Genomic DNA, 26,511 nt, shown 5'->3' on the forward strand with positions numbered 1-26,511 from the left:
TATTTTAAGTGATTTGTAACCCAGAGGGAGAAGGGAGAAGAGATTCGATTCTGAATCTCCTACTCCCAGGTTCTACGTGGAGAGGAGAAGACGATTGCTGATCGAGGACAGAAACACAGCCACAACTGCTTGGCCCTTGTCTTTTCACAAAATGGCCACGTTGCCTTGATTATTGTAGCTTTACAGTTTATCTTGAAGTTGGGTAGCATCAGTTCTTCCACTTTGTTCTTCTCTTCAATATTGTGGTGGTTATTCTGGGTATTTCGCCTCTCAGTATAAATTTTAGAATCAGTTTGTTGATATACAAAAAACAACTTTCTGAAATTTTGATTGGCATTACATAGGTCAAGTTGGGAAGAAGTGACAGCTTGAAAATACTGTCTTCCTATCCATGAACACAGGATAACAGGGAATGTATATGGAATATGAACACAGAATATCTTTGAATTTGTTCATTAGTGTTTGTAGTTTTCCTTATAATAACTTGTACATATTTTGTTAGATTTATACCTAAATTTTTCATTTTGGGGGTGGGGGTGATAATGTAAACAATACTTGTTTTTACTTTCAAATTCCACTTGTTCATTGCAAGTGTATAGGAAAGTGACTGACTTTTACATATCAACCCAGTAACCTGAAACCTAATTATAATCCTTTACTATTTCCTGGAATTTATTGTTGTTGTTGATTCTTTCAGATTTTCTACATAGACAATCATGTCATCTGCAAACGAAGACAGCTTTCTTTCTTTCTTCCCAAGCTGTATAGCTTTTATTTCCTTTTTTGTATCTTATTGAATTAACTAGGACTTAAATTTTTTTTTATTCTGGTTGGCAAACAATATTATATTAGCTTTAGCTGTACAATATAGGAATTCGACGATTATATATCTTATATTGAGATCACCACACTAAGTCTAGTAATCACCTGTCATCATGCAAATTTATCACAATAGTATTGACTATATTCCCCTTCACCTTTTCACCTATCCACCCCTCCTTCCTCCCCTCTGGCAACCATCAGTTTGATCTGTTTCTATGGGTCTGCTTATGTTTTGTTTTGATTTTTCACTTGTTTGGTATTTTTAGATATCACACATAAGTAAAATAAGTATTTTTAGATTTCACATGTACAGTATTTGTCTTCCTCTGTCTGACTTATTTCACTTAGCATATAATCCTCTGGGTCCATCCATGTTGTTGCAAATGGTAACCTTTCATTCCTTTTATTGCTGAGTAATATTCTATTGTGTGTATATATATATATCACATCTTCTTTATCCATTCATCTATCTTAAGACACCTAGGTTGCTTCTGTATCTTGGGTATTGTAAACAATGCTGAAATAGACATATATCTTTTTGAATTAGTATTTTGTTTTCTTTGGATAAATACCTAGAAGTAGAATTGCTGTGTTTTGTGATAGATCTATTTTTAATTTTTGAGGAATCTCCACATTGTTTTCCACAGTGGCTGCACTAATTTGCAGTCCCACCAACAGTGCATAAAGATTCCCTTTTCTCTACAACCTCACCAATAAAGATTATCTGTTGACTTTTTAATAATAGCCACTCTGACTGGTGTGAAGTGGTGTCTCACTGTGGTTTTAATTTGCATTTCCCTGATGATTAGTGATGTCAGTATGTCTTTTTTATCTGAATGTCTTTTTTGGAGCAATGTCTCTTCATGTCCTCTGCCCATTTTTTAAAATCAAATTGTTTTATTTATTTATTTATTGTTATTGAGTTGTATCAGTTCCTTTGTTTATATACCAACCCTTTATTGGATATATCACTTGCAAGTATATCCTCTCACTCAGTAGGTTGTCTTTTTCTTTTGTTGATGATTTCCTTCATTGTGCAGAAGCTTTTTAGTTTAGTGAAGTCCTATTTGTCTATTTTTGCTTGTTTCCCTTGCTTGAAGGGACATAGCCATGAAGATGTTACTAAGACTGGTGTTTACTACCTACATTTTCTTTTAGTAATTTTATGGTTTCAATTCTTACATTTAATCCATTTTTAGTTTATTTTTGTATATGGTGTATATGGTATAAGTGAGTGATCCAGTTTCATTCTAATGCATGTATCTGTCCAGTTTTTCAAACACTACTTGTTGAAGAGACTGACAGTCCTATTGTATAGTTATGCCTCCTTTGTTGTATATTAATTGACCATATAATTGATTTTTTCATTTTTACTTATTTAATATTTTTAAATTTATAAATCATGTTTATTCTATTACAGTTGTCTCAATTTTTCCCCCTTTACCCACCTCCACCCATCCCACCTCCATCCCCAGCTCCCACAGTCAATTCCCACTCTGTTATCCATGCCCGTGGGTCATTCAGACATGTTCTTTGTCTAGTCCCTTCCCCTTCTGTCCACCATTGTCCTCTTTCCCCATCCCCGCTGGTCACTTTCAGTCTGCTCCATGTTTCCATGCTTGTGGTTTATTTTGCTTGTTAGTTTATCTTGTTGAATAGAGTCCACTTATAGGTGAGATCATATGGTATTTGTCTTTTATCAACTGGCTTATTTCACTTAGTTTAATATTCTCCACTTCCATCCATGTTGTTATAAAAGGTAGGAGATCCATCTCTCCCTCTTCCTTCCTTCCTTCCTTCCTTCCTTCCTTCCTTCCTTCCTTCCTTCCTTTCTTCCTTCCTTCCTTCCTTCCTTCCTTCCTTCCTTCCTTCCTTCCTTTCTTCCTAATGCAGATTGATTTTATTTATTTTTTTAATGTCAAAGTTAATTATAAAATATTTTAAAAATTTAAAACCATTATAAAGTCTCAGCAATTAAACCAACATGACGCCAGCACAGAAATAATCAAGTAGATCAATGAAATATAATGAGCATTCTAGAGACAAACACATATATCTTTCTAACGATGCAATATATCATTAAGTTGATATTTCAAATCAATGGGTAAAATAAGGCTTATTCAACAAATAATGTGCATGGACCACTATTATTTGAAATAAAAAAATATAGCGTCCTATTTATTTCATACATTATACAAGATATATTCAGGTGAGTTAAAAATCAATATGTAGAATCCAAAGAGTTTTAGGAGATAATACAAAATAATATTCTTCTTACCCTGAAGTAAAATATTCAAACGCAAAGGCTATAAAGTAAAACATTGACAATATGACTATATTAAACATTTAAGACTGTACAGTAATATACATACAAAAAGTTAAAGGACAAGTAATAGACTAGGAAAGTATTTGCAACACATCTAAAAAAGGGTTAATGGTTTGTTTTGTTTTTCTTTTTTTAGGGAAAAAATTCTACACACATTTAATTAAAAAATGGATAAAGAATACCTAAAAGTCACTAAAGCTCTTTAAAAATAACAGAAATAGGCAAGAAATATACAAAAACAGGTGTAGTTTCAACAAATAATAAAGGAACAATTAAAATAACACATCATTGTCACAATCAGATTAATACATATTAAAAAATATTGGTAATAACAAGAATTGGCAACTGTGAAAGGAACTGGGTATTTACAGACTCTTTTTCTTTATCTTCTTAAAGCAGTCCCTTTAGCATATTTTGCAGTGCTGGTTTGGTGGAGGTGCATTCTTTTAGCCTTCTTTTGTCTGGGAAACTCCTTACTTTGCCTCCCATTTTAATTGAGAGCCTTGGTGGGTAGAGCCATCTTGGTTGCAGGACTTTGCTTTTCATTACTTGGAATATTTCTCACCATTCCCTTCTGGTTTGCAGTGTTTCTGTTGAGAAGTCAGCTGCTAGCTGTACCGGGGCTCCCTTATATGTTACTACATCTTTCTCCCTTGCTGCCTTTAGGATTCTCTGTTTGTCTCTTGATATTTGCCATTTTAATGATGATGTGTCTTGGAGTGGGCCTCATTGGGTTCCTCTTGAATGGGAACCTCTGTGCTTCTTGGACTTGTGTGACTTTTTCTCTCTTCCAATTAGGGAAGTTTTCCATCATTACTTTTTCAAACAGGCTCTCTATCCCTTGCTCCTTCTTTTCTCCTTCTGGTATTCCTAGTATAAGGATATTATATTTCAGGTTGTCCTGCATTTCCCTAAATGTCTCTTCATTTTTTTTAGTCTATTTTCATTTTCTTGCTCTTTCTGGGAGCTTTTTCTACCTTGTCCTCCAGCTCACTGATTCGATCTTCGGCTTCATCTAGCCTCTTTCTGATTCCTTCTACTATGTTCTTCAATTTAGAAATTGTATTCTTCATTTCCTCTTGTCTCTTATTGATAGTTTCTATGTCCTTTTTCATGCTGATAGAGTTTGCAGTAAGTTCCTCGTAGTTTCTCTGTAGTTTTTGGTAATTCTCTCTGAGCTCACTGAGCTCATTGAACTTCCTTAGAACCATTGTTTGGAACTCAATAAGTGATAGTTTACTTGTCTCTATTCCATTTAGTTCTCTTTTTGGGGAATCCTCCTTTCCCTTTGAGTGGGGCGTATTTCTTTGTCTTCCCATTACTTGTGAGACTCTTCTTTTTTGCTTCTGCTTCTTAAGTTGATCTGTCTTGATCTGCCGACTTTGTGGTGTGAACTTCTATGGTAGGAGACTGCTGTTTTTACTTTATGGATCTGCCTCTGATGATGCCAGAGGTTGTCCCTGTCTGACCATAGGCAGTCTGCTCGAGACTTCCAGTAATCTAGTTTGTGGCTGTCTCCTTCAGCTGTTAATTTAGTCACTCTGCACTCAGCAGGCCGCCTTAGACAGCTCAGGGCAGGGTGGAGCCCCTCCTGAGGGCAGCGTTATTGGGTCTTCTGATGCTGCCGCCGCTCAGAGGGAGTGGTCTCCGCTTGAGCAAGATGGCTGCTGCCACATGGGCCATGAGTCAGCACCAAGATCCAGCCAGCTACTTTCTCAGTTCTCTCCCTAAAGCCTCCTTTCCCAGACTCTCCTCAGGTGTCTCTAGCCCACTCCGCTCCCATCTTTGCCAGAGACCAGGGTAAGTGACTGCAAATAAAAATTTATGCGTTGGCCCTTTAAACGGTTCTTTGTCACCAGCTGCCTGTCTCTGGCAGAGAGCAACCCTGCCACTTTTCCCAGCTGGCTGTTTTCTGTGTATTTTTGGGGCTCTGGCGCTGTAGGCTAGAGATCCCCACTTTTGGTTTAGACCACGCTCTTCTCAGGGGGATCCAGCTGGCCATTTCAATATCCTGCTGCTGCTGCCCCTGGCCTCCCTGCCCACCTTCTCAAGTCTCTACCGCACTCCTTACCAGTTAGATTGCGCTAAAGCTGATTCTCCAGTCTCCGAGATTAAAAGGCTCCTCTCTGACTATTGTTCAGTTGCTTGTTCCAGGTGATTTCTCCACAATTGAGTTGTAATTCCAGGCTGGTCCTGGGAGGAGGTCAGTTTGACTCCACTCACTCCTCCACCATCTTGATTTCCCTCTGATGGTTTTTTAATATTCCATTGATCTATGCATCTGTTTTTGTGCTAGTACCATGCTGTTTTTACTATTGTAGCTTTGTAGTTTAGTTTAAAATTGGGTGGTATGATATTTCAATTTGTTCTTCTTTCTCAAGATTGCTTTGGCCATTCATGGTCATTTGTGATTCCATATGAATTTTAGGATTATTTGTTCTAATTCTGAGAAGAATGTCATTGGTATTTTGATAGGAATGCATTGAACCTTAGATTTTGGGGGGTAGTATAGTCATTTTAATGATATTAATCCTTCCAATCTGTGTAACTAGGACTTTTAGTATTATGTTGAAAGCAGTGTCAAGAGAGGACATCCTTGCCTTATTTCTGATCTTAGCAGGAAAGCTTCCAGTTTCTCATCAGTAAGTATGACAGCTGTAGATTTTTTTTTTTTTTAGGATGGCAGACTTTATCCAGTTGAGAAAGTTTCTCTCTATTCCTAGTTTGCTTAGAATTTTTATTACAAGCAAGTGTTGGATTTTGTTAAATGCTTTTCCTGCATCTATTAATAAAATTATGTAATTTTTCTTCTTTAGTCTCTTGATGTGTTGGATTACATTAATTGATTTTTCAAGTGCTTTCTTTGCCTTCTTAACATCTAGGGATGGGCCTTGTGACCGGTTCTGTTCAACACGTCATTAGGCAAAGTCTGCTGGGTGTGTGTGTTTTGGAAAAGGTGTGGTAAACAAGGAGGAATATTACTGAAACTGCCCCCTACCTTCATTCAATTTTTAATGTGGATGCAATAGCTGGGGATATAGTTGCCATCTTGCCATCATGAGAGAGAGAGAGGCCACTAGAGTTGCAGAGACAGTAACTGAAATTATTGGGTTGGCCAAAAAGTCCATTTTGTTTTTCAATAAAATAAAAGACACACGTTTCATTTCTTCAATAAATTTATTGATTTGGATATTTTAGTATGCCAGCTATCTCCCATGTGGCAAAACTTTGGTTGTTCTCAGTTAATGTCTCTATATGATCGCTATGAACTTCAACTGGTCTATCCAACTGTGGAGTATCTTTCAGAGAGAACTCTCTAGCACAAAACTTTGCAAACCACTTTTGACACATTTGATCAGTCACAGCACCTTCTCCATATGCCACACAAAAAATTTTTTTTGCATTTCAGTTGCATTTTTACCTTTCTTTAAATAATAAAACATAATATGCCAAAAATGTTGCTTATTTTCTTCCATCTTCAATATTAAAATGGCTACACAAAAATTCACCAATTTTAGTGAGTTTTTTTAAATGCATGCTAATATGACAGCTGTCACAATACGATCTATCAAAATCATTTCAAATGAAGTTAAAGACAACTAAGTGCTACTATAGCCATCTTACAGAAAAAAAAACCCCCAACTTTTTGGCCAATCCAGTATTATACCATCTTGTACAAACACCTACCTCTGGGCTCTTATAATATGAGAAAAGTAAACCATTTCTTGTTTAGCCATTGTAATTGGGTTTTATATTATGAGACAGACCTGTTTTCAAGTGATAGCCTTGCTATATCTATACCAAAACACATGGAAGTTATCAAGAAGACTACATTGTTTTGGTTCTGTCAGTGATACTTTGGTGCTTAAACCTGGCAGAGGCTGGCAATGAAGGGGAAGCCAAGAGAGGGTGGAAAGAAGAGGGATGAGTGAAAGGGAATCAATAGAGTATCTGTTGCTAGGGATCTCCTGAGTGAGGCCAAGTCAGAGTAGAAAGACCAACACATGGCCAAGGGCACATGACCCAGGGGTAGGGCAGAAATGTGTTCAAGAGGAGGTAAAATAAAGTGATAAGCAACATGGTGTAGTAGAAAGTAGATGAGCCTAGGGATAAAGAGATAGGAAATTGAGTCCTGGCTCTGCTAATTCTTAGCTATATGACTTAGCCCAATTATATAACTACTGTTAGCCTTAAGTATCCCTTTTATAATATAGGAGGAAAATGATCTGCCTCATAAGGTCTCTGTAAAGATTAAAAGCAACTCATATTTAGAGCTCACAGTTATATCATTTGCTTCATTTCCTTTTCACATATTCAAAGTCAAAGTAATGTTCACAAAGAGTTCAAGGCAACATGTTAGAAAGAGACTGGAGGGAAGCTTGCACCTTAATGAGCTATGATGACAGAAGCTCTGTGAACTAGCTAGAGGTCTCTTAAAGTCAGCAATCCTAAATGTCCTCCTGGAGTCACCCAACCTGCAATGGGCTGCAGCTAGGGAATAAAAAGGGATTCCAAACCTAAGTGAATAAAAAAAATCACACAATGAATATTCCCAGGTAGCAACAGGGAGTCATTGACTTTCTTGTATGTACTGTTTATGAGAATCTGAATGTTTAAGTACAGTAAATATTTGTTGAATTAACAATATGTTAGGACATTAAAACTTTTTTGATAGTCTCTATAACAATATTTACCTAGCTTATAAAATCATTTTGGTATTTTTTCCCAGATATAATTGGAGGAAACTTTTCTAGCTTCTACTCAGGAGGTCTAAGCTAATTAAAAAACAACTTGAGAGTTTTGGAACCAATTTGATATGATGTTTCATCACAACAAAAGTAAATTAAAGTTACTTCAGGAGGAAGCAAAATCCAAAGGAGATTTAAGCAGTTTAATTCATGAGGGAATTAGGATTATATTAATTGAAGTTGGTAATTATGGGTATATTTAGTGAAAATTGCAAATATTTTCTTAGAGCAGAGAAGATTTCCTATGAGTGGATTTCCTTCGAAAGTTAGATTTGTTCACTCTTTAATTCAACCAGCAATTAGTGAGAATCTTCCAGGTGCCAAGCACAGATCTGGAAGTACGTGGAGTTAAAAAAAAAAAAAGTCTATGATTATATTATTTGTTCTTCCAGTGAAATGAGTTCCAAGCTCTCTAGGCATAAGAATGACTTGGGTAGCTTGTTAGAAATGCATACTTCTTGGGCTTAACATAGAAACTCTGATTCATAGGGATGGGTCTAAAGTTTTTCCTTTTTATAAAGCACTCCAGATAATTCAAGTGCAGATGGATGGAGAATCACAATATGAAGCACATCATTCTACAGCTAGAACCTGTAAGCTAATTGGAAAAACAAAACAGCCCTGGCCGGTGTGGTGGAGTGGATTGAGTACCAGCCTGAAAACCAAAAGGTTGCCGGTTCGATTCTGGGCACATATCTAGGTTGCTGGCAAGGTCCCCAGTTAGGGGTGTGCCAGAGGCAATATATTGTTTCTTTCACACATCAATGTTTCTCTCCCTCTCTTCCTCCCTTCCCCTCTCTCTAAAAATAAAATAAAATCTTTTAAAAAATTTTAAAAAAAGAAAAACAAAACATACATATTTCAAAAGGTAGAGTATACAGGATGACAGATCAACTTGAAGGGTGCCAAGGCAGAGGCAGAAAATCAGAATATGCTGGTTTAGGGAGCAGATGGAACTGACATTTTCTGGGAAGCTGTGATCATGGGTAACTAGAGCTAGACAAATTAACGGTCCCAATTAGAATATGTAATAATCCTACAAGTCAGGGCAAAGCAATGATTGAGACTAAGCAGAAGCCACAGGAACCAAGGGCAGTCATGCATCACAGCTTTAAAAGAAAAGACTAGAAATAAATTGACTCTGATTTGGGTGGTAATTTAGTCTTATGCAAAAGTTCCTTACAGGCTTCCCATTAGGAGGGAAAGCAGTTCCTGAGCGAGGCTTGCAAGCAGATGCAGGGGAATGGAATAGAGAGGAAAGTGAAACACTGAATGGAACCACCAAACACGCCCATGATCCACAATCAAGAGCAAGAAGGAGAGCCACCTGCAAAAGTGAAATATGCTTCTCTGGCCTGAGTTTAAACATGTTTAGTGTGGTAATGGCATGCCATTTCACCGACTTAGCAACTAGCCAGTAACTAAGGCAGGCTGTGAAACAGGAGGGACAGAGAAAAACGAGAAATAGCTACTTTTTAAAAATATACTGGCCAATCATATTGGACTCTGGATAAATAATCTTCTTGAGGACAGATTTTAACATTATGCATCAGTTTCTTCATCTGCGAAACAGGAATAAGAATACTACCTAACTCATATAGTGGTAGTAAGTACTAAGGATATTGGGTGTAAAACAACTTCCTGCCTGGCCAGCAGGTAGCATGCAAAGTAAATTATTTACTAGTATTATCGCAATTATTAACCTAGCTCTAGGGTTTTCTTTAGGACCTGAGCAATCAGAGGCCACTATTTGCCATGCTTGGGGTTTTCCTGGTACTTTCGTTAAAATCTTAGTCAGCTGTCAATTGAATTTGAGGATGTTTTTCTATTAAACAGTGCCAGAAATTTTGTCATATCATGCCTTTGAATATGGGTCCCACTCCTGCAGTTTTCTTAGCCCCATGGCTGGAGATGCTTAATAGCTGAGAATTATTGAACTCTTTCCATGTGTTTGGTCCAATATTTAGTGACTTACATGAGTCACTACAATTATTCCTCACAGAAACCACAAAAGTAAAGACTACTATTGCTCTTAAATAACAGACAAGGAAACTGAGACTTAGAGAGTTTTTAAAACTGTCTTAACTGACCAACTGTCTTGTTCTTGCATAAGTAGAATATTCAGGCAGATCTTACTATTTCCTATCTCTGCACTTCATTTTACAGGGGTTTTTTTTTTTCTCTTCTTATCAGTCACCACTGTCATCAACCACATTTAAACTTTATTGAATATAGCTTCTGTCACCTGGAATAATGTAACCTGATTCTTTTAGTCTAAAGTCCAAAAATCAGAGGGGAGGAAAGAAGAAGGATCATTGCCAAGCCTGAGTTACAATCCCACCCTTTAACAGGTCAACTGTGGCCAAGGGAGCTAAAGAAATACGACAGATCCTTTGTTAACAGGGTAGCATGGCGGGAAGAGCCATTCCTAGAAGGACTGGGTGCTCTTCCTAGAAGTGGGTGTTGAACAGACAAAAAATATAGGTGCCTGTGGCATCTGTCTGGGGCTATGCATTCCCTACAACTTCATTGCATTTTTAATATTTTGAACCCCCATTTTTAATCATTGTCAATGTAATTGAGATTTACAAAAAAAAATATTTTGCTTTGGGGGTTCGCTTCTTTCTCATAGATTTCAAGTCAATATTTTGAATTGTTTAAGAATTTTAACTACCCTAGCTAGTGTGGCTCAGTGGATTGAACATTAGCCTGCAAAGTGAAAGGTCGCTAGTTCGATTCCTCTTCAGGGTACATGCCTGGGTTGCAGGCCAGGTCCCTGGCTGGGGGTGTGCCAGAGATAACCAGTCAATGCTTCTCTCACACATTGATGTTTCTCTCCCTCTCTTTCTCCCTCCCTTCCCATCTCTGTAAAAATAAATAAATGAACTAAATCTTAAAAAAAAAAAAAAAAAAGAATTTTTAACCAACACCTCCTGCTCCCTAAAACTAACAAAACAAAGCAACCAGGCAATGAGAACTGGACCCGAGACAGGCCTGTCTGGCCCCTGTTGTATAGCTGGATAAGGTTAGCAGAGTTCAGTTCTCTTGAGACAGGGTGAGTTCTGCAGGTGTTGCAACTAGTGATTACAGAGCAGGCAAGGGGCTTGGTCTTTGAGGGGTTCTTTTGGTTCTACTAATTAGCTGCCCATCCTTCTCCCCCTTTCTTCCATCAGTGAACTTTTCTTTGATCTTAATTTTGTATGGAAAATAACTTTAACTAGAATGATATAATACAATAAACATGTTAGTAAAATTCATTTGATAAAATGAAAATACCGTCAGTAGCATTCAGTAGCTCTGGACAATTTCATTTTTTTCTTTGCACAATGGAATGTTTGGCATCTATTCTATTTTTGTATATAAATATGAGTTTAGGGCAGGAGAAAACCTGCATAGCCTAAATTCCACCTCAAAATTTGGACACTTGACAAATCTCTTCCTCAATCAGTTGGGGACGACTTAGACAACAGAATCAGTGATGCTTTGTTCTCCTCAAAAATCTAAAAAGCATGACAAGTACAAATGTGAAAAACTGGTGACATTTCCTAAAACTTTAAAAATATGTATAAATGTGCCCTGGCCAATGGCTCAGATGGGTGGAACGTTGTCTGTACACCAAATGGTTGCTGGTTTGATCTTCGTTCCAGGCACATACCTAGGCTGCAGGTTCCATCCCCGGCTGGGGCACTACAGGAGGCAACAAATTGATGTTTCTCCCTCACATCAATGTTTCCCTCTCGCTCCCTCTCCCCCCACTTCCTTTTTCTCTAAAAATCAATGAACATATCCCAGGGTGAGGATTAAAAAAAAAAATCTATATAAATGTGTTTTAAAAAGGAATAATCTCTCTGATTAAAATAACAGCTAATGCAAGTTTTAGAGCAGACTATATGTTATAATTATTCAATGGCTTTAAAATAACTTGGCATTGTTCCCTAAGTTGAGGCATTATTGCTTAATTGCAGGTGAGTCATTTCCCCAGTCCAGAGCAATTAATCAGTGTTTCCTAAACTTGCCTAAAATAGAAACCACCTGGAGTTTTGTCAAACATACAGATTCTTGGGCCCACCCCAGACCTATTGAATTAGAATTCTAGGGCAGGCCTGTGGAATCAGTATATTCATTAAGCATCACAGCTGGATCTTATTTTCAGCCAGGTGTGGGAAATAGTTTGTATTCCTTGGACAGTGTACTTAACGTTTTGAATTTCTATTTTTATTGAGTGATCAGAATAGAGCTTTATCAATGGAAGAACTGGGTTATGAAGAAGCACTCATGGACTCCTAGACTACAAACCAAAGCATGTTCTATTTCATGTAAATACATCTTGTTATCTGAAAGAAATTCCATATATACTTACATATTTTCCTTTATGCATTCAGGTGCAGCAGAAATTTTTATTCCTTCAATAAGAGCCCAAGATTAGTTCATTACCACCTTGAAAAAAGAACATAAGAAGAAAAATGTCTCTTATTGAATATCTCATGAGGTATCAGGCATGATTCGAATAGTTGGTTTATGTAAATTACTACTCTTAAAAATTCACTAGTTGTATGAGTGTTTTACCTCCATTTTACAGATGCAGAAACTGAGTTTAATACATTTTCCCAGGGTCATTCAGTGTGCAAGCTAGACAGGAGGCAAATCCACCAAGGACATGTTCTTAACATGATACCAGCCTTTAGAGTTTAAATGGCAAGTCAAGGAATTCAAATTCACTAGCCAAAATAATCATGTATTTGGGAAAATTTCTTCTCTTGGAGGCCAAAATAAGAGGTAAATTTTTCATATATTTGGCCTGAGACAGAGGGGGAAGAAAGGACAGGAGATTTTAGAAAGTCTAATTGCCTCTTACAGGATGATAAACCACTTTTCTCCTTGTGATCTCTTAAAAATTAACTTCCCCAAAGGACAAATGAGAAAAGTAAATAGAATTGTAGCTCTAGATACGTAATATGTATGTAATAGTCTGAACCTGACTTTTCAGACAGCACTGTCTGCATTTTGTGATGTCTTTTCTTTCTAAGTATGTGGGAATATTTGCAGATTTTATATGTATATAAAATCTGGAAATTATATATATTTATATATAAATATATATTATATATATATAAAATATATATTATATATATAATCTGGAAACAGATTTTACTACAATTCATTTTGTTGCTTATTCCCCCATGCTGTTTATTCTGGTTGAAGTGGTCATAGCCAGAAACAAAACTTTTCCCTTTGGGATTTCTTGTTTTAAAAACTCCTTTTTCAAAGAATTTGTTTAGACTTGGAAGCTGTTGAAAGGTGCCAGATGGATAGCCTTGGAAGCTATTTATCTGCAGAGGAGGACAGGTGTAGATGGGGCATCCTGGGCTGCCCACGCAGCCCAGCTTAGGACCTCTCGCCCTCCGGGGTGACAGTTAATATTACGCCAGGATGTTAAGAGGACTCCCTGAAATAAAAGTGGACACTACAAGTCAGCCGCACATTCCTTTGTTGTCACCATTGTCGTTGATGTGACAGGCTACGACTGTCTCATTCAATACTCCTTAAAGTCTGCTGCTAAGGAGGATCTTGGAGGATTCAGTACAGTACAGGGATGCAGGATGAAGGAGAGAGCAGGTGATAAAGTGGGGAGGATGGTGAAAAATAGTCTGAACTTGACTTTTCAGACAACGCTATCTGCATTTTGTGATGTTATTTCTTTCTTTTTCTTTCTAAGTATGTGGGAAAGGCCAAACCATCACACAAATACTGGCCCCAACCTTAGTGAGTGGCTGAACCAACCGTAGCATCCGCCTTTTTCCATATTTCTTGTCTTTATGAGCAAAATATATTATTTATGCCATTATTACTTGGGCTCTCTTTTATTTGGTGGCAAAAACATTCATTCCTAACTGAATCAGGAGGAGAATGGAATTGGAGAGGTGAGGTATATCTTTGCAAGTTAACTGTTGGAAGAAGTTTGTGTGAGGCAGAAATTGAATAAACGATGGTAAAGAGCAACAGCATTGTCTGGGCCATAGTATATGCTCAATAAATATTTTTAAAAAAATACGATGGTCATATGACTCCTATAGGACTTTTGTGGATGTAAATTGACATGAAATAATCCCTATTAATATCCCAGCCACTATTTACAATTTTGAGTCAGGGCTATTGATGGTTGTGGCTATCACAGAGCACTTATTTTTACATAATTATACACACAAGGAGAATCTTCTTAGGGTTACGCCAATGCCTTTTAAAGAAATTAAGCGATCTTAGTTACAGAGCACTTCATTACATTTAAAATCTGAGGAGATAGCAATGAAACTCAGCTGGTCTTGTAGAAGTATTTACTATGAACGATGGGAAAGCTTCTTTGAAAGCAATTACATCATTTGGGGGGCATTTCTGATCAAGCCATTCCTGGCATAGCTTGCAACTGCCTGGCACATGGAAGATAAAGTTCTAACATTTCAGCTTTCTTGGAAGATGAATAGATAGTTTTAACAATTTTTGTCTGTATTTTGTGACATCAATTATAACAAATTATATGTGTTACCAGAAAATAAAATATGTATTAAAATTATCAGAAAATAAAATATGTATTAAAAATGATTGCTTAATTTTAATTTTGTGATGAGGAAGGAAGAGGGCTGCAATTAAAATAATAGAAATGGTTTCTCCCTTCTTTCTTGCCACACTCTCCAAAACAAAAATTTTCCTGAGGTTTTGAGAGAAATTCCTGCAGAAATTGTATGACATAATGGAATGTTTTATTTATTTTTTCACTTAATAATAGTCATAAATAATAACCAAATATTAGGGATTGCAAACCTTGAAATGACAGAGTGCTTTTGGTTCATGTACTTGGATACTTTATTCTTGGCTTCTCTCAAAGTGTGAGATTATGAGAGAGACTAGATAAGACATACGGGGAGAAAAAGTTCCTGATTACTGGCAGAAATATAGCCACAGAGAGCCGTATGTGTAATAAAAAAGAATATCTCAACTGCAAAAAATAATTCAAGCTTTTCTATCCATATGGGCAACCCCCTGGGTGGGCTGATTTTGTACATCAATCAGACGCAAAGGACAGGTCTAGAGATTACAAAGAAAATAAATACATTTGTGGGTCAGAAATGTCTCACTTGGTCTAAACTAACGGCTTTTTTCTCACTCATTTTCACTAGTTGGCGTGTGTGTGTGTGTGTGTGTGTGTGTGTGTGTATCTATATCTGTTTTTTCTTTGATCAGTAATACATTTATCATTATCTTTGATATAGTGTAATTTTAAAATACAGATTGCATTTATTCAGATTTTTGAGTTGCATTTCTTTATACGCTCTCCTTTCTTTAAAAGGACAAGTGGTGGTTTATTTAAAGAGGACACACACACAATACATTTGCATATTTGCTTCATAGGCTTTTGGTAAAAGTTTCTTGTTAATTCAAGAAATAGTCCTTGTACACCTATTGTGCTCAAGGCATCTTGGGGTTTATTGAGGTGAATAAAATGAGGCCCTTGATGCTTGCATCTTGGCCAGAAGCAGCTAACTTTTAACAGGAGGGTAACAACACTGGTTGCACATCAGAATCACCTAGGAAGTTTAAAAAAAAAAACACACCTGCCCAGGCTCCAGCTCTCAGCTTAGGGAAATCTGATAATAGGCAGGGCCAAGGTGTGTGCAGTTTTAGCAACAAGCTCCCACAGTGAATCTGATACATAAACCAGAATTAGGACACACAACTTTAAGCTAAGAAAGGACTAATTGCAGTAGTACAGCCACAAGTCAGCCAGGTAGATGTCCTTGAAACCTACAGTATAGCAGCTGGCTGAAGTCATTTATAGGGCTGTTCTTCTCCATTTCCACTGCTTCAGAGGGGGTAGTTACAATCAGAAAAACACCCCACAGGAAGGGGTTGGGCCCAATTTTTTCTGTAAAACCCCTGGAACAAGACTGTTATTAAGCAATAAGATTGCTACAGCCAAAGATCATCTCCAAAGCCACTCCAATCACTGTCCTTATTTTCATCTCACATGAGATATGCTTATTTGTGTAAATTTTCTCCTTCACTAGATTGTGAAGTATTCCAGAGCGGGAGCAATCTTCTTTCTTTCTCCCACTAAGGAACATACTAACCCAAAAATAACTGACAGGTGTTTGTTTCGAATTGAATTGAATTCTCATCCAACTCTTGGGGTCTGTATATGTGTGCATATATTCACAGTAGACATTCATAAATATACATAAAAGTATATATTTGTTTAAAAAACATTTCAATCACATGAAAGATAACATACATAAGGAAGAAAGAACAATAAAACAAGCACCCATGGACCTACACCCCAGTTGATGAAACAGAGGTTGCCAATACCTTAGAGGTCCCCTGTTGAACAGTAACAAGCTTCTGAAATTTAGATCCTTTTGAACAGTAACAAGCTTCTGAAATTTAAATCAGAATGCTTATATTCAACCATCAGTTGGTTGGATCATTCATTCATCTGTCAAATGTGTCAGAATTGATGTTGACGCGGTGGCTATTTCTACTGTTGGAGTGAAGAGGGTCAAAAGTGACCTAAGCTGCCCCTAGAGGTGTACAGATCGCCTTTGCTACTTGCAGTCCTACCCTGTCGGGGCCCTCCAGAGCTGGCGAGGTTTCTGCGTGCGGACGCTTTGGGCAGAAACTACGGGTCCCGGCAGTCTGCGGGGCCTATGGGCGGAGCCGGGCCGGGCTCGGGGGCGGGGGCCGGGGGGCGGAGGCCGGGGCCGGGGGGCCGGGCGAGAGGGGGCATTGTGTCGGGAGCGCGGAGCTGCATTTGTCTGCTAGAGGTGCTCGCGGAGCGAGCGTTGTGTTCAGCGGTAGTGGGCTAGGAGTGTCAGTAGTGGCCGTGGCACGGGTGGGAGATTGAGTCGTAGGAACCACGCGCCCGCTGTCCACGATCGCTGGCAGGGAGCGGCGTGCCAGCGGAACAACATGCAGATAGGCGCCCTGCGCCCTGACGACCCCTCCAGAGGAAAAGAGGCCGGTGCGGCACTGGGGCTGCAGGGAGCATGAAGGAGGCCGGGGGTCGGCTCGGCTTGGAGCGCTGCTAGGGAGCGGTGCTCACGGCACAGTTGCCGGGGCGCAGCGGAGGGCGGGGAGCCCGGCAGGTCGCGCCAGCGGGCGGCAGCCGGTAGCCCAGAGCTGTTCTGATTTCTGACGCGGACGCGAGGGGCCCGGAGCAGCCCCCGACCCAGGCGTGCTGCCAACATGGGCAACGCGGGGAGTATGGATTCGCAGCAGACCGATTTCAGGGCGCACAACGTGCCTTTGAAGCTGCCGATGCCCGAACCAGGTGAACTGGAAGAACGATTTGCCATCGTACTGGTGAGTTCGCCCCGGCGACGGTCGGGCGCGGGCTCCGGGCCGGGCGTCACAGCTGACCCCCACCTCCTCCCCTTCTCCTCGCGCCGGGAGCGAGCCTTCTGTCCCAAGGGGGAGGCGCCCACCTTCCCCATTGTGGCCTCCCCCGCCTGCACCTCGTCCCTCTTAGAGCCGTGCTCAGCCCTCTCGGGGTCCCGGGATGGAGCCGAGGGCTTGGGGCGGGCTGGCCGGCCATCCCTGAACCCATTGTCTGGCGGGAGAGGCACCTCGCAGCGTGAGTGCCCTGGAGGTGCGTCGTGGGCGTGAAGGAAAGGTGGCTCAGGCCCGGGAGGAGGGGATAGCGAACCGCTAAGGCTTTTTGTTTAAAAAAAAACAAAAACAAAACAAAACAATCCAAAACACCAAGACAAAACCCTCCCTCAAGCTCCGCGTCCCTGTGGACCATCCCGCGGGCGCTCAGCCCCAGGCCTGCGGGGTCCGGGGCGAAGGGGTGCATGTGGCCGGCCGCCGGCAGCGCGCTGGGCGGTGCGCGAAGGCGAACTTGGAGGCGGAGAGGAGATTCCCTGAAAGGGAAAGAGAAGGAAACCCGCAGCAGTGAGGCGTCCTGGTCCCTTAGTGAGCAGCGGGCATCTGTAACCCAGGCGATAGAGAAGCTTCGCCTGAGCGCGTTCTTTTGGTCTTAAATCTTAAACCACAAAAATGTGCTATTTTGCGAGGACGTGTTGTGAGCTGTTCTGACTCCGGGGCGACCCCTCCCCTCCCATACCCAGCCGAGTTCCCAGCTCCCTTCAGAAATCCGCTTCTCCTAGTTTACAGCTTCTCAAATTCAAGACTGAAGACTCCCTTCTTTTTCCCTTTTCTGCTGGGACCAAGTTTCTGGGCTCCTCCCTGCCACAGCTTGTCAGTGCTGTGAGCTCAGGAGGGTGTGGTGGCCTTTCCCTCGCCCCAGCTAGAGTCTGTACTGCAGTTGGTCCCCAGACTTAGATTTTTAGTGTCCCAGCCTCTTTTGAGGGATGTTGGGAGGGAACCGGGCAAGATCGGACGCGTTACTATTCCATATATTTACTTGTACATTTCCCTTTTCCTAGTTAGTTACCTCCGAACTCTACAAGGCTGGAAAGAAAGTGGAACTTATGCTCAAGGCAGCCACATTTTGCGTTTGCATACGGGTTTTTGGCATGTAACCTCACTACCTTGAGAAAGGACCAAAGTCTGAACACTGACTGGGACATTTCAGCTGTCTTTCTTCAGGCCCGGTTCGATATGGGGAATAATGCTCTGCATGGCAGGTTAGCTTTGTGCTCTTTGGGAGAAGAGAGGCCGTGAGCTTTTTCACACCACCGGGAACCTGGTGTGGCGGTCGGGAGATAGATGAGGCTGCCTGTCTTGCTTTGAATCTACTGTGATCTCACACCGCGACTCCCACCTTGTGCAAGATGGGACGCTCTGAAATAAAACAGCACAGGCTTAATTGCTTCTCAAGGCAGTCTGGGTGCCTACATATCTTTCCAGAGACAATCCTTTTTATTGAAAATCTCCTTCCTACCAGACACATGGTTCTTACCCCCAGCTCTGGGTTTTCTGCTTTTCCATCCATGCTGTGGTGCTCTGTGCCGGGGGGGGGGGGGGGGGGGCGGGGGGCGGAACGCGGGGGGGGGGGCATGGCGGGTATATGGACTTGAAGTGGAAGGGCCAGTGACACTGGAAAACCAGATGACAGTAATTCAATCAAGTTCTGCTCAACTGGGGTAGTATGTTTTGCATGAGCTCTCAGTTACCCTGCTGATTAATAACACATGGTATGAATTACTCTTTAGAAAAATAATGTTTTGTTATTAACATGGTTGATTTTTGTTACCATTAAGTCTAGCAGCCACAAATTTAGTGTGTAGACATTTCTGATTCTACATCACCACCTCCTTGGGGCAATGGTTGGTTGTTGTGGCTACTTTTGCTCAGCTTACACCTAATTAGGAAATGTGGTTCCTTTTGTAACTGTTCACAATATTGTAAGCCTATCAAAACAAACAAAAAACAAGAAAACACCAGGCTGGCCTTTTCTGAGTAGAGACAAAAGCTTTTGGGAAGGTCTCAGCTTGGAGGCCCTCCTGTTAGGGATGCACTCAGCTCATGGAAGCGGTGTTTAATGTAACTCTCCTTAGCCAGCCACAGCTGCTCTTTGAAAACCTGACGAATACGGGGGGACTTAAAAGGACTCTTTGGATTGATAGAAGTTCAGAGTTACAGTGATTTCTGCTCAGTTTTCTGAAGCTGTGCATTTGATGCTCTCAACTTCGCTTTTCTTCATGAATTACTTAAGAAATCAGCTCAAACCATTTAATTCTGTAGATCAAGCTTGAAGGACACATTTTAAATTGGCAAGTTTTTTAGCATATATGTGGAGAAATTTTTCTGCCCTGAGACAGTGGGAATCATTTTGGCATTATTGATCCTAGTGTTTTGTTTTTTTTAATCCTCACCCAAGGATATGTTTATTGATTTTAGAGAGAGAAGAAGGGAGGGAGAGGGAGAGAGACAGAAACAGAGAGATGGAGATTGAGAGAAATATCTGAGAGAAACATGGATCAGTTGCCTCCCGCACCCGCCCTGCAAGTGCCCCTACTGGTTATTGAAACACCGCAGTGTAGTTATGTGCCCTGACCAGGAATCCAACCTGCAGCCTTTTGGTGTAGGGGATGAGACTGCAACCAGCTAAGCCACCTGGTCAGGAGCTAGTTTTATTTTCCGATGTGATAAAGATCATATGTATTTTAGGAGGAAAACCAGATAGTAATACTGTACAGAAAATTATATAATCCCCTCATTGTAAGTATGGTTTACATCAATAATTAAGGAGCCATTTCAGGCATGAAAAACAATTCCTTCCACCCCCAAGCTCTAGAATATTTAAAGCATTGGGGAAGAGTAAATAAAAATGACAGAAGTCCATCTATTTCTGCAAAACTTGAGAGAACAAATCTGCTCAATGACTGTTCCTCCAGCCCCCTTCAGTCTATATGAGTTAAATTGTATAAATCTAAAAAATTAGCGTCTGTGAATGGAAGGGTGAGAGAAGGGAGTGAAAGGCTGCTGAATTAAGGTCAGTGGAGGGGTAGACTTTTAAAAGTAATAGTTTTTATAGGAAAAAATGAGAATTTAAAATAGATTTGTGTTAACTGAACTTTCTTTAATGAGTAGTAAAAAATGGATCCAAACCTTAGAAGCTTAATCCTCCTAAGGAGAGTCTTCTCCTACCCCCATCCCTGAACTTGTCTTCAGCATTGTTAGAATAATAGTTATAAAACTTACATTTACAGGGAAAGCTTGCTGACTCCTTATATACATTTAAAGCTATTTGCATCCTTGTACTTGGCTTTTAGTTAGAGCTCTTAGTGATAGGCCTTTGTGTATGTGCACATGTGTGTGATGATTCTGTTACACTCTTTGATAGAAGTATTTCATAAATTATAAATTCAGTTGTCTACTTCAATTTTTGTTTCTTTAGCGTGTATCTATTTTATGTATTTTACAGGTAACATTGGAATCTCACATTTATAATTAAATATCTGTGTGGCTCTCCATTATTAAACACAGCCTAATTGTTGGGAACACACACGCACACACACTCACTCCCATGTCCTTTATTTTGAAAGAAGATGATTTTTGGGTGTGATGAACAACTGATGGTCTTGGTCCAAGAATACATCTTTCTATGTAAGACACTCGTAATATTTAGTAATTTTTGGCTTGCAGTCCGGTCACTGTCCCCCAATGTCTTTGTGAAAGCCTTCTCCCAGCTGTTATATTTCTGTGGTATCAGGTATCAGGCTGCTCAGCCAACAGATTGAAAAGGACAGATTAGGAAGTGATGGCTCAGGGTAGTATTGTCTCATGTTTGATACCGGGAAGTACTTTGGTATGTAATTAATTTGAGTTAGTTTCCTTTCCTTTCTCTCTCCTTCCCTTCCGCCCTCCTTTCCTTCCTTCCATCCATCCTCCCTCCCGCCCTCCCGCCCTCCTGCCTTCCCCTCTCCCTGTCTCTCCCTCCCCCTTTCCTTCTTCCTCTGCTTGCCTTGAGGTTGAATATGGTCATTTTGCCTTAGGAAGAAGTGGGAACATTTTCTGAGTAAGTACTATGAGTACACCCTGTGCTTACTGTTCCCATTTAATCCTAAGAATAACTCCAGGTATCAGTCACATTGTAGATGAGGAAACAAAGATTACTTAATCTGCCTGAGGTCACAGACTAGCCAATCTAGAATTTTAACCCAGATTTGGATCTTTGGACCCCACTTCATTATATTATACTTCCTTGGACCTAGAACTGGGAAGGAAGGAAAAAAAAAGGGGTGGGGGGACTGGAACTGGCTGGAAAGCTGTTAAAGAAAAAAAAAAACCACCTAAATCTGGTAAATGCAAGTGTCAAATTGTAGAAAATTGGCAGAAATTTCCTAGAAGTGACTGGAGCGGGGTACATTTGATGTTTTTCTTCACATTTTGGCATCTTCACTATGCTGTTCTTGGCATTAATACTGATTTGTTCTCAAAGTGCGCTCTTCAGTTTTTCCTAACTGGGCAGACTAGAACTACCTTGGTGCGGAAGTTTAGGCTTTCCACATCAGAAGGAAGAGGTAATCTGTCAGTGTAGTGTGTACACTCCAAACGTAATTACTTTTGAAAGGGACAAGGAAGGTCAAGTTTTACCATTTACGTTTATTTCCCTCTGCAAGGTGTTGCTCCCTTTCAACCACTTCCAAGGAGCACTCTTGCCATGAAGTCTGCTGAACAGATGGATGGGTAGCAGTGAAGGGAGGCCGTCATCAGATGCATGCTGATTTGTTTTCTCACATCCTTTCTCCTCATGTGAGGGAGGGCGGGGGAGGGGGAGCATTGTCACTTTGAGCCACTACAGTCCCATCTGAGGCAGTAATCCCCTGGCTGTTTTATTCTCAAACATAGAAACGTGTGCTTAGGACTGTGCCCGTTCTCATCGTTATCGGGGTACATTCCCCACCCCCACCCTCCACAATATCAATGTATGTAGGTATCTAGGATAGAAGTTGATTGAAGGCTATTTACTCTGAATGTAAATGTTTGGCTCTAGTGAGAAGCTGGCAACAACAAAAACTGATGAAATCTGGGGGAGGAAAGGTATGCATGCCCTTAAGTCCTTAAGTGATAAGAGTTACACTCGTGGCCTCTCATTTAGCAAACAGCATCGGCTTGGGAGGCAGCAGACCTAGTTTCTAGAATTATAGTACCTGCACCAGCTTGAGCAACTTCAACTCTTTCCTCTGGTCCTTGATTTTCCTCCTCTGTAGATAGGAACAAAATTTGACATGACTGTTAGGATAGTCAGAGGTTTTTAAAAACCTTAGCACTTGAAAGTGTAAATTTTACAGAACATAAAATATTGTGATGTGATACATTCGCTGACTTCACATGTTGAAGAACTTTTGTGTAGAAAAGCGTGTAGCTGTTTTCCGTGTGGTCTAGAGAGTAGAGGGTCGGTGACTGACAATCTCATAAAGCAAAGGAAAAGTATTTTAACATTTAGAGTTATCAAAAATGAATAGTGAGCTCTCCATTGGAGTTGCTCAGACACAAGCTGTATGAAAAATGCTGATGATTGGAAGGTCTTTCTAAACCCAAGGCATAGCTAGTGCAGTATTGGCTTAAACGGTGCTTCCTTGAGATGAATCTTCCACCTCAAGATTCTAGACATAGCACCTGAGAGTAGGGAAGGGTCTAGTAGGTCCCTCCTGGGCTCAAAGAAGAAAATAAGTATAGCCTCATGCATGTTCTGGAAGTTCATTTGACTTTACAGAAACTATTGCTCGAAGGGCTTGGTCTCAATGAAAAGTGCTCTTCTTTTCATACTAGGTCTGAGGGAATAAGGACGATGTAAAGTGGGCTCTCTGGTCTTCATATTTAAACAAGTAATAGATGTTATAAGAGTGACTAATAAAAGAATTCCAGATGATTGTCTCTCTTTTGCAAGTGTGCTGGTACCTGGAATCTTCTTAGGAACATTTTTTAAAAGAACAAACTGGAATTGCTGAGGGAAGTGGGTGGAGTACAAGCTGTGCAGCTGCTTGGCAGGTGCCCCCTTGCAGAAAGGCTCTTCCACTCCACAGTTGGGGACGTGTCCCCCTCCCCCATCACAAGGAGTATGCTCCCAGGCTTATGGGTCATGCTGTCTGTAGAGAAGCTTCAAGCACCTTCTTGACTCTTCACCTATGTGGATGCTGGCTGCAGCGGTAACTCACTTCTTGTCTTTCATTGAAGATGGTGCCTGTTCATACTGCAGGATGATCTTCTTCTCCCCTCCCCAGTCAACCCATCCTCTTGTCCAAAATCCTACCTTTTAGCATAACACCAAGGACTATGCTGTTTTTAATAGATAGGATATAGTTTGGAAGCAATGTCTAAGGAAGCACTGGTAGGCTGGAGAACTGCCTCACGGGTGTGGGTCAAGATGGCTGGGAACCCCTTCCTTGGAAAATATCAGGTTCCCACTTGAAGGTATAGTGGTATTTGTTGTAGACAGAGAAAAGTGTACTTTCTTTTCAGTCCTAAAAAGCAAACATGAGCCCCTGCTGATGTGGCTTAGTGGATTGAGCACCAAGCTGCAGACTGAAAGGTTACCACTTTGATTCCCAGTCAGGGCACATGACTGCAAGGTTGTGGGCCGGGTCCCCAACTGGGGGCATGCGAGAGGCAACCAACTGATGTTTCTCTTGCACATCGATGTTTCTCTCCTCCTCTTTCTCCCTCCCTTTCCCTCTCTCTAAAAATAAATAAAATATTTAAAAACAAAGAAACAAACAAACATGACCGTTGGCATCAGAGCTCACAGGTAGGCACCTTATCACAAATTTTTTACAATTTCTAAGACATAACAAAGGTGTTCCCCCCGACCCCCATCACACCTTCAGTGTCCTTGTGTGTGTGAAACTGACTTCATTGACTCTTATTTCACATGTAATCTTAGTCCGCCCTCTTTGCTAAAAAAGCTTTGTTGCATTTGTAAGCCCCTGTATCCACTGCCACAGAAGCTGAAAGATTTGAGGTGTTTAGACCCTGCTGTCCCCAGGGGTGACCTCCCTGACTGACTGCTGCATGGTGGACCATGCCCATGGCCTGCTTTATACTAAAAACTAGTTGCCTTTGGGAAAGGTGTCAAATTGTTTATATTTTTGGCCCTGGAACTGGTGCCCAAAGGTAGCATTCCTTATCTATCTCAGGTCCTGCCTTGAGTTGAGGATTTCCTCAGGACACTGACTTTCTCCTTGTCCCCCACCCTCTCCCCACCAAGGAAGTGTGGCTGAAAACTTTATTTAAGGTAGGAATGTGGAGGGACTGACAAGCTAAAGCAGTGGTTCTCAACGGGACTGAACAGCAATATTACCTGGGAGCCTCATAGCAAGCGGGTGCCTGGGTCCCACTCCCAGAGAGTCTGATGGATTTGTCTGCAGTGTGACCTGAGCCTCAGGAATTTTATGAGCTCCTTAGGAGGTCTGAATGTGCAGCTTTGGTGGAGAGCCACTGTCCTAGAGGATGGGTCTTCCCCTTATCCTGCTTCCCCCAAACACCAAACAGAAGTTAAAGCCACAGTGGAAGAAGCAGATGTGGTAGTAGAAAGGAATTAAGAGATACCATAAAATGTGGAGAAATTAGGCTAAGTGGAAAAAAGTTAAACAACAAACTCCTAATGATATTTGATTCAACCAATACCTCCAACGTGAGAAATACGGAGGAAATGGTTCAAAGCCTGTTGAATGTTAGAGACTTATTTAACTATTTAAGAAATGACTATCAAATAATCATAATGTAAATTTGCAGAGAAAGTTCTATGTATTATAACTAAAGAGTGAACCCCTAGGCTGGAACTCTCAATAAATCAATTCTATTTTTTTAGGTCTCTGTTCTCCAAACTAATTGTTTGTTGGTTCAATGCAGGCCTTTTGCTTTGATCTCTGGTTTTACCACTTACAAAGACTTGGTGAGCTTGGCATCCTGGAGTGAAATTCAGATACACTTGTGAAATATAAACAACATTCCTTTATTAAGAATTCTATAATCAAGGCAAATTGGCATGCTTATATAAGCAATTAGGTCAGAGAATAGAACGATAAATAGGATGCTAGGTCAACAATGAGCTGATTATTCTCTATGCAAGACTCTAGTTATTCCTTTAATATTATAACATAAGCAAGTACACATTCCTTTTATTCATAATATTTAGCATTTGTGGTTTGGGGTTGGAGGACAACATATGTGCTTTTCTGAACTGAGAGGGTTGAAGCAATTATTGTTTCATTTTCATCCAGAAACATAAATGTCTTTCAAAGAAATGTAGGTGGTTGCTTTATGACCAAAGGAAACTTTCGAGTAATTGGGAGTAGTGTGAAAGAAGGTATGGATTAAAAATAATGGAGTTTTACTTTCGTGGGGAAGGTAAAGATGATGACTTTTTATGATGGCAGAACGATTGAAAATAATCCCATCTCCCTTCACTGAATAATGTTGTTTTTATTCTTTGTATAGAGGAAACACTAGGATAACTAATAGCAGAAGTTGGCTAGGACATGGTTAGATTCACACCATGGCAACACAGTTTGCGCAGTGAGTTCAGCATGGCCAAGTGTCTCACTAGTGAACGCGGGAGAACCTTAATGTAAAGGCCATGAATCAGACGAATAGCTTCATAGGTTAGTTTCAGTTCTGGCCCTGTAAGCCCCCAATATGTTCAGCCTTAATTGTTTTTCTAAGGAAACTTTGCCTGTTTAGTGAAAATGGGGTATCTTGTCTAATCAGGATTCTTTATCACCAAGGACTTCTGCCTGGTGAACCTAGGTAGCCAGCTCAGTACACATGACTTGCACCCAGGATACTTCATTTGGAATTGGTGATCCTCCAGGCCTTATTACAGACTCATCATTTTATTGGCAACTAATCAGGCCATCCAGATGCGAACCTGGGAAGACCATTTAGAACTGCGTGGCTTCCTGGGTCAAGGAACCATTTATCTTGCCAGTGTGCAGTCTCTCTAATGTCCTTTCACAAGAAAAGTTTTCAGTCTTAGGGTGGGCTTTTCGGAAGGCATTTGTTAGTTTTAGAAATCTTTATGTCATCTGTGAATTTACCAGATTCTAATCCTCATTTAATGGAGTGATGCCTTAACATTAGACATCTATATTTTTGTTATTTTACCATTAATTATCAGAACTTCCAAGGGTTGGCTTCCTGTAATTTTTCTGTTGA

At 40.4% G+C, this 26,511-nt stretch overlaps 1 protein-coding gene across 5 annotated transcripts in view; it reads left to right on the top strand.

Annotated features, from left to right (window-relative positions):
• Window positions 1–16,681: 16,681 nt before the first annotated feature.
• Window positions 16,682–26,511, top strand: part of FMNL2 (formin like 2) — a 300,538-nt gene continuing 290,708 nt past the window's right edge. For all 5 annotated transcript variants that reach the window (XR_008528208.1, XR_008528209.1, XM_054562400.1 and 2 more), the window contains exon 1: window positions 16,682–17,247. Coding sequence is in view for 3 of the 5 variants with exons in the window: in XM_054562400.1 (XP_054418375.1) it covers window positions 17,131–17,247 (117 nt within the window). In the remaining 2 variants the exon portion in view is untranslated. The remainder of the gene's footprint in view (window positions 17,248–26,511) is intronic.

The sequence above is a fragment of the Pteronotus mesoamericanus genome, unplaced genomic scaffold (genome assembly GCF_021234165.1).
Source record: "Pteronotus mesoamericanus isolate MK-2021 breed Mesoamerican mustached bat unplaced genomic scaffold, CSHL_Meso_final scaffold_651, whole genome shotgun sequence".
NCBI classification, from domain to species: Eukaryota; Metazoa; Chordata; class Mammalia; order Chiroptera; family Mormoopidae; genus Pteronotus; species Pteronotus mesoamericanus.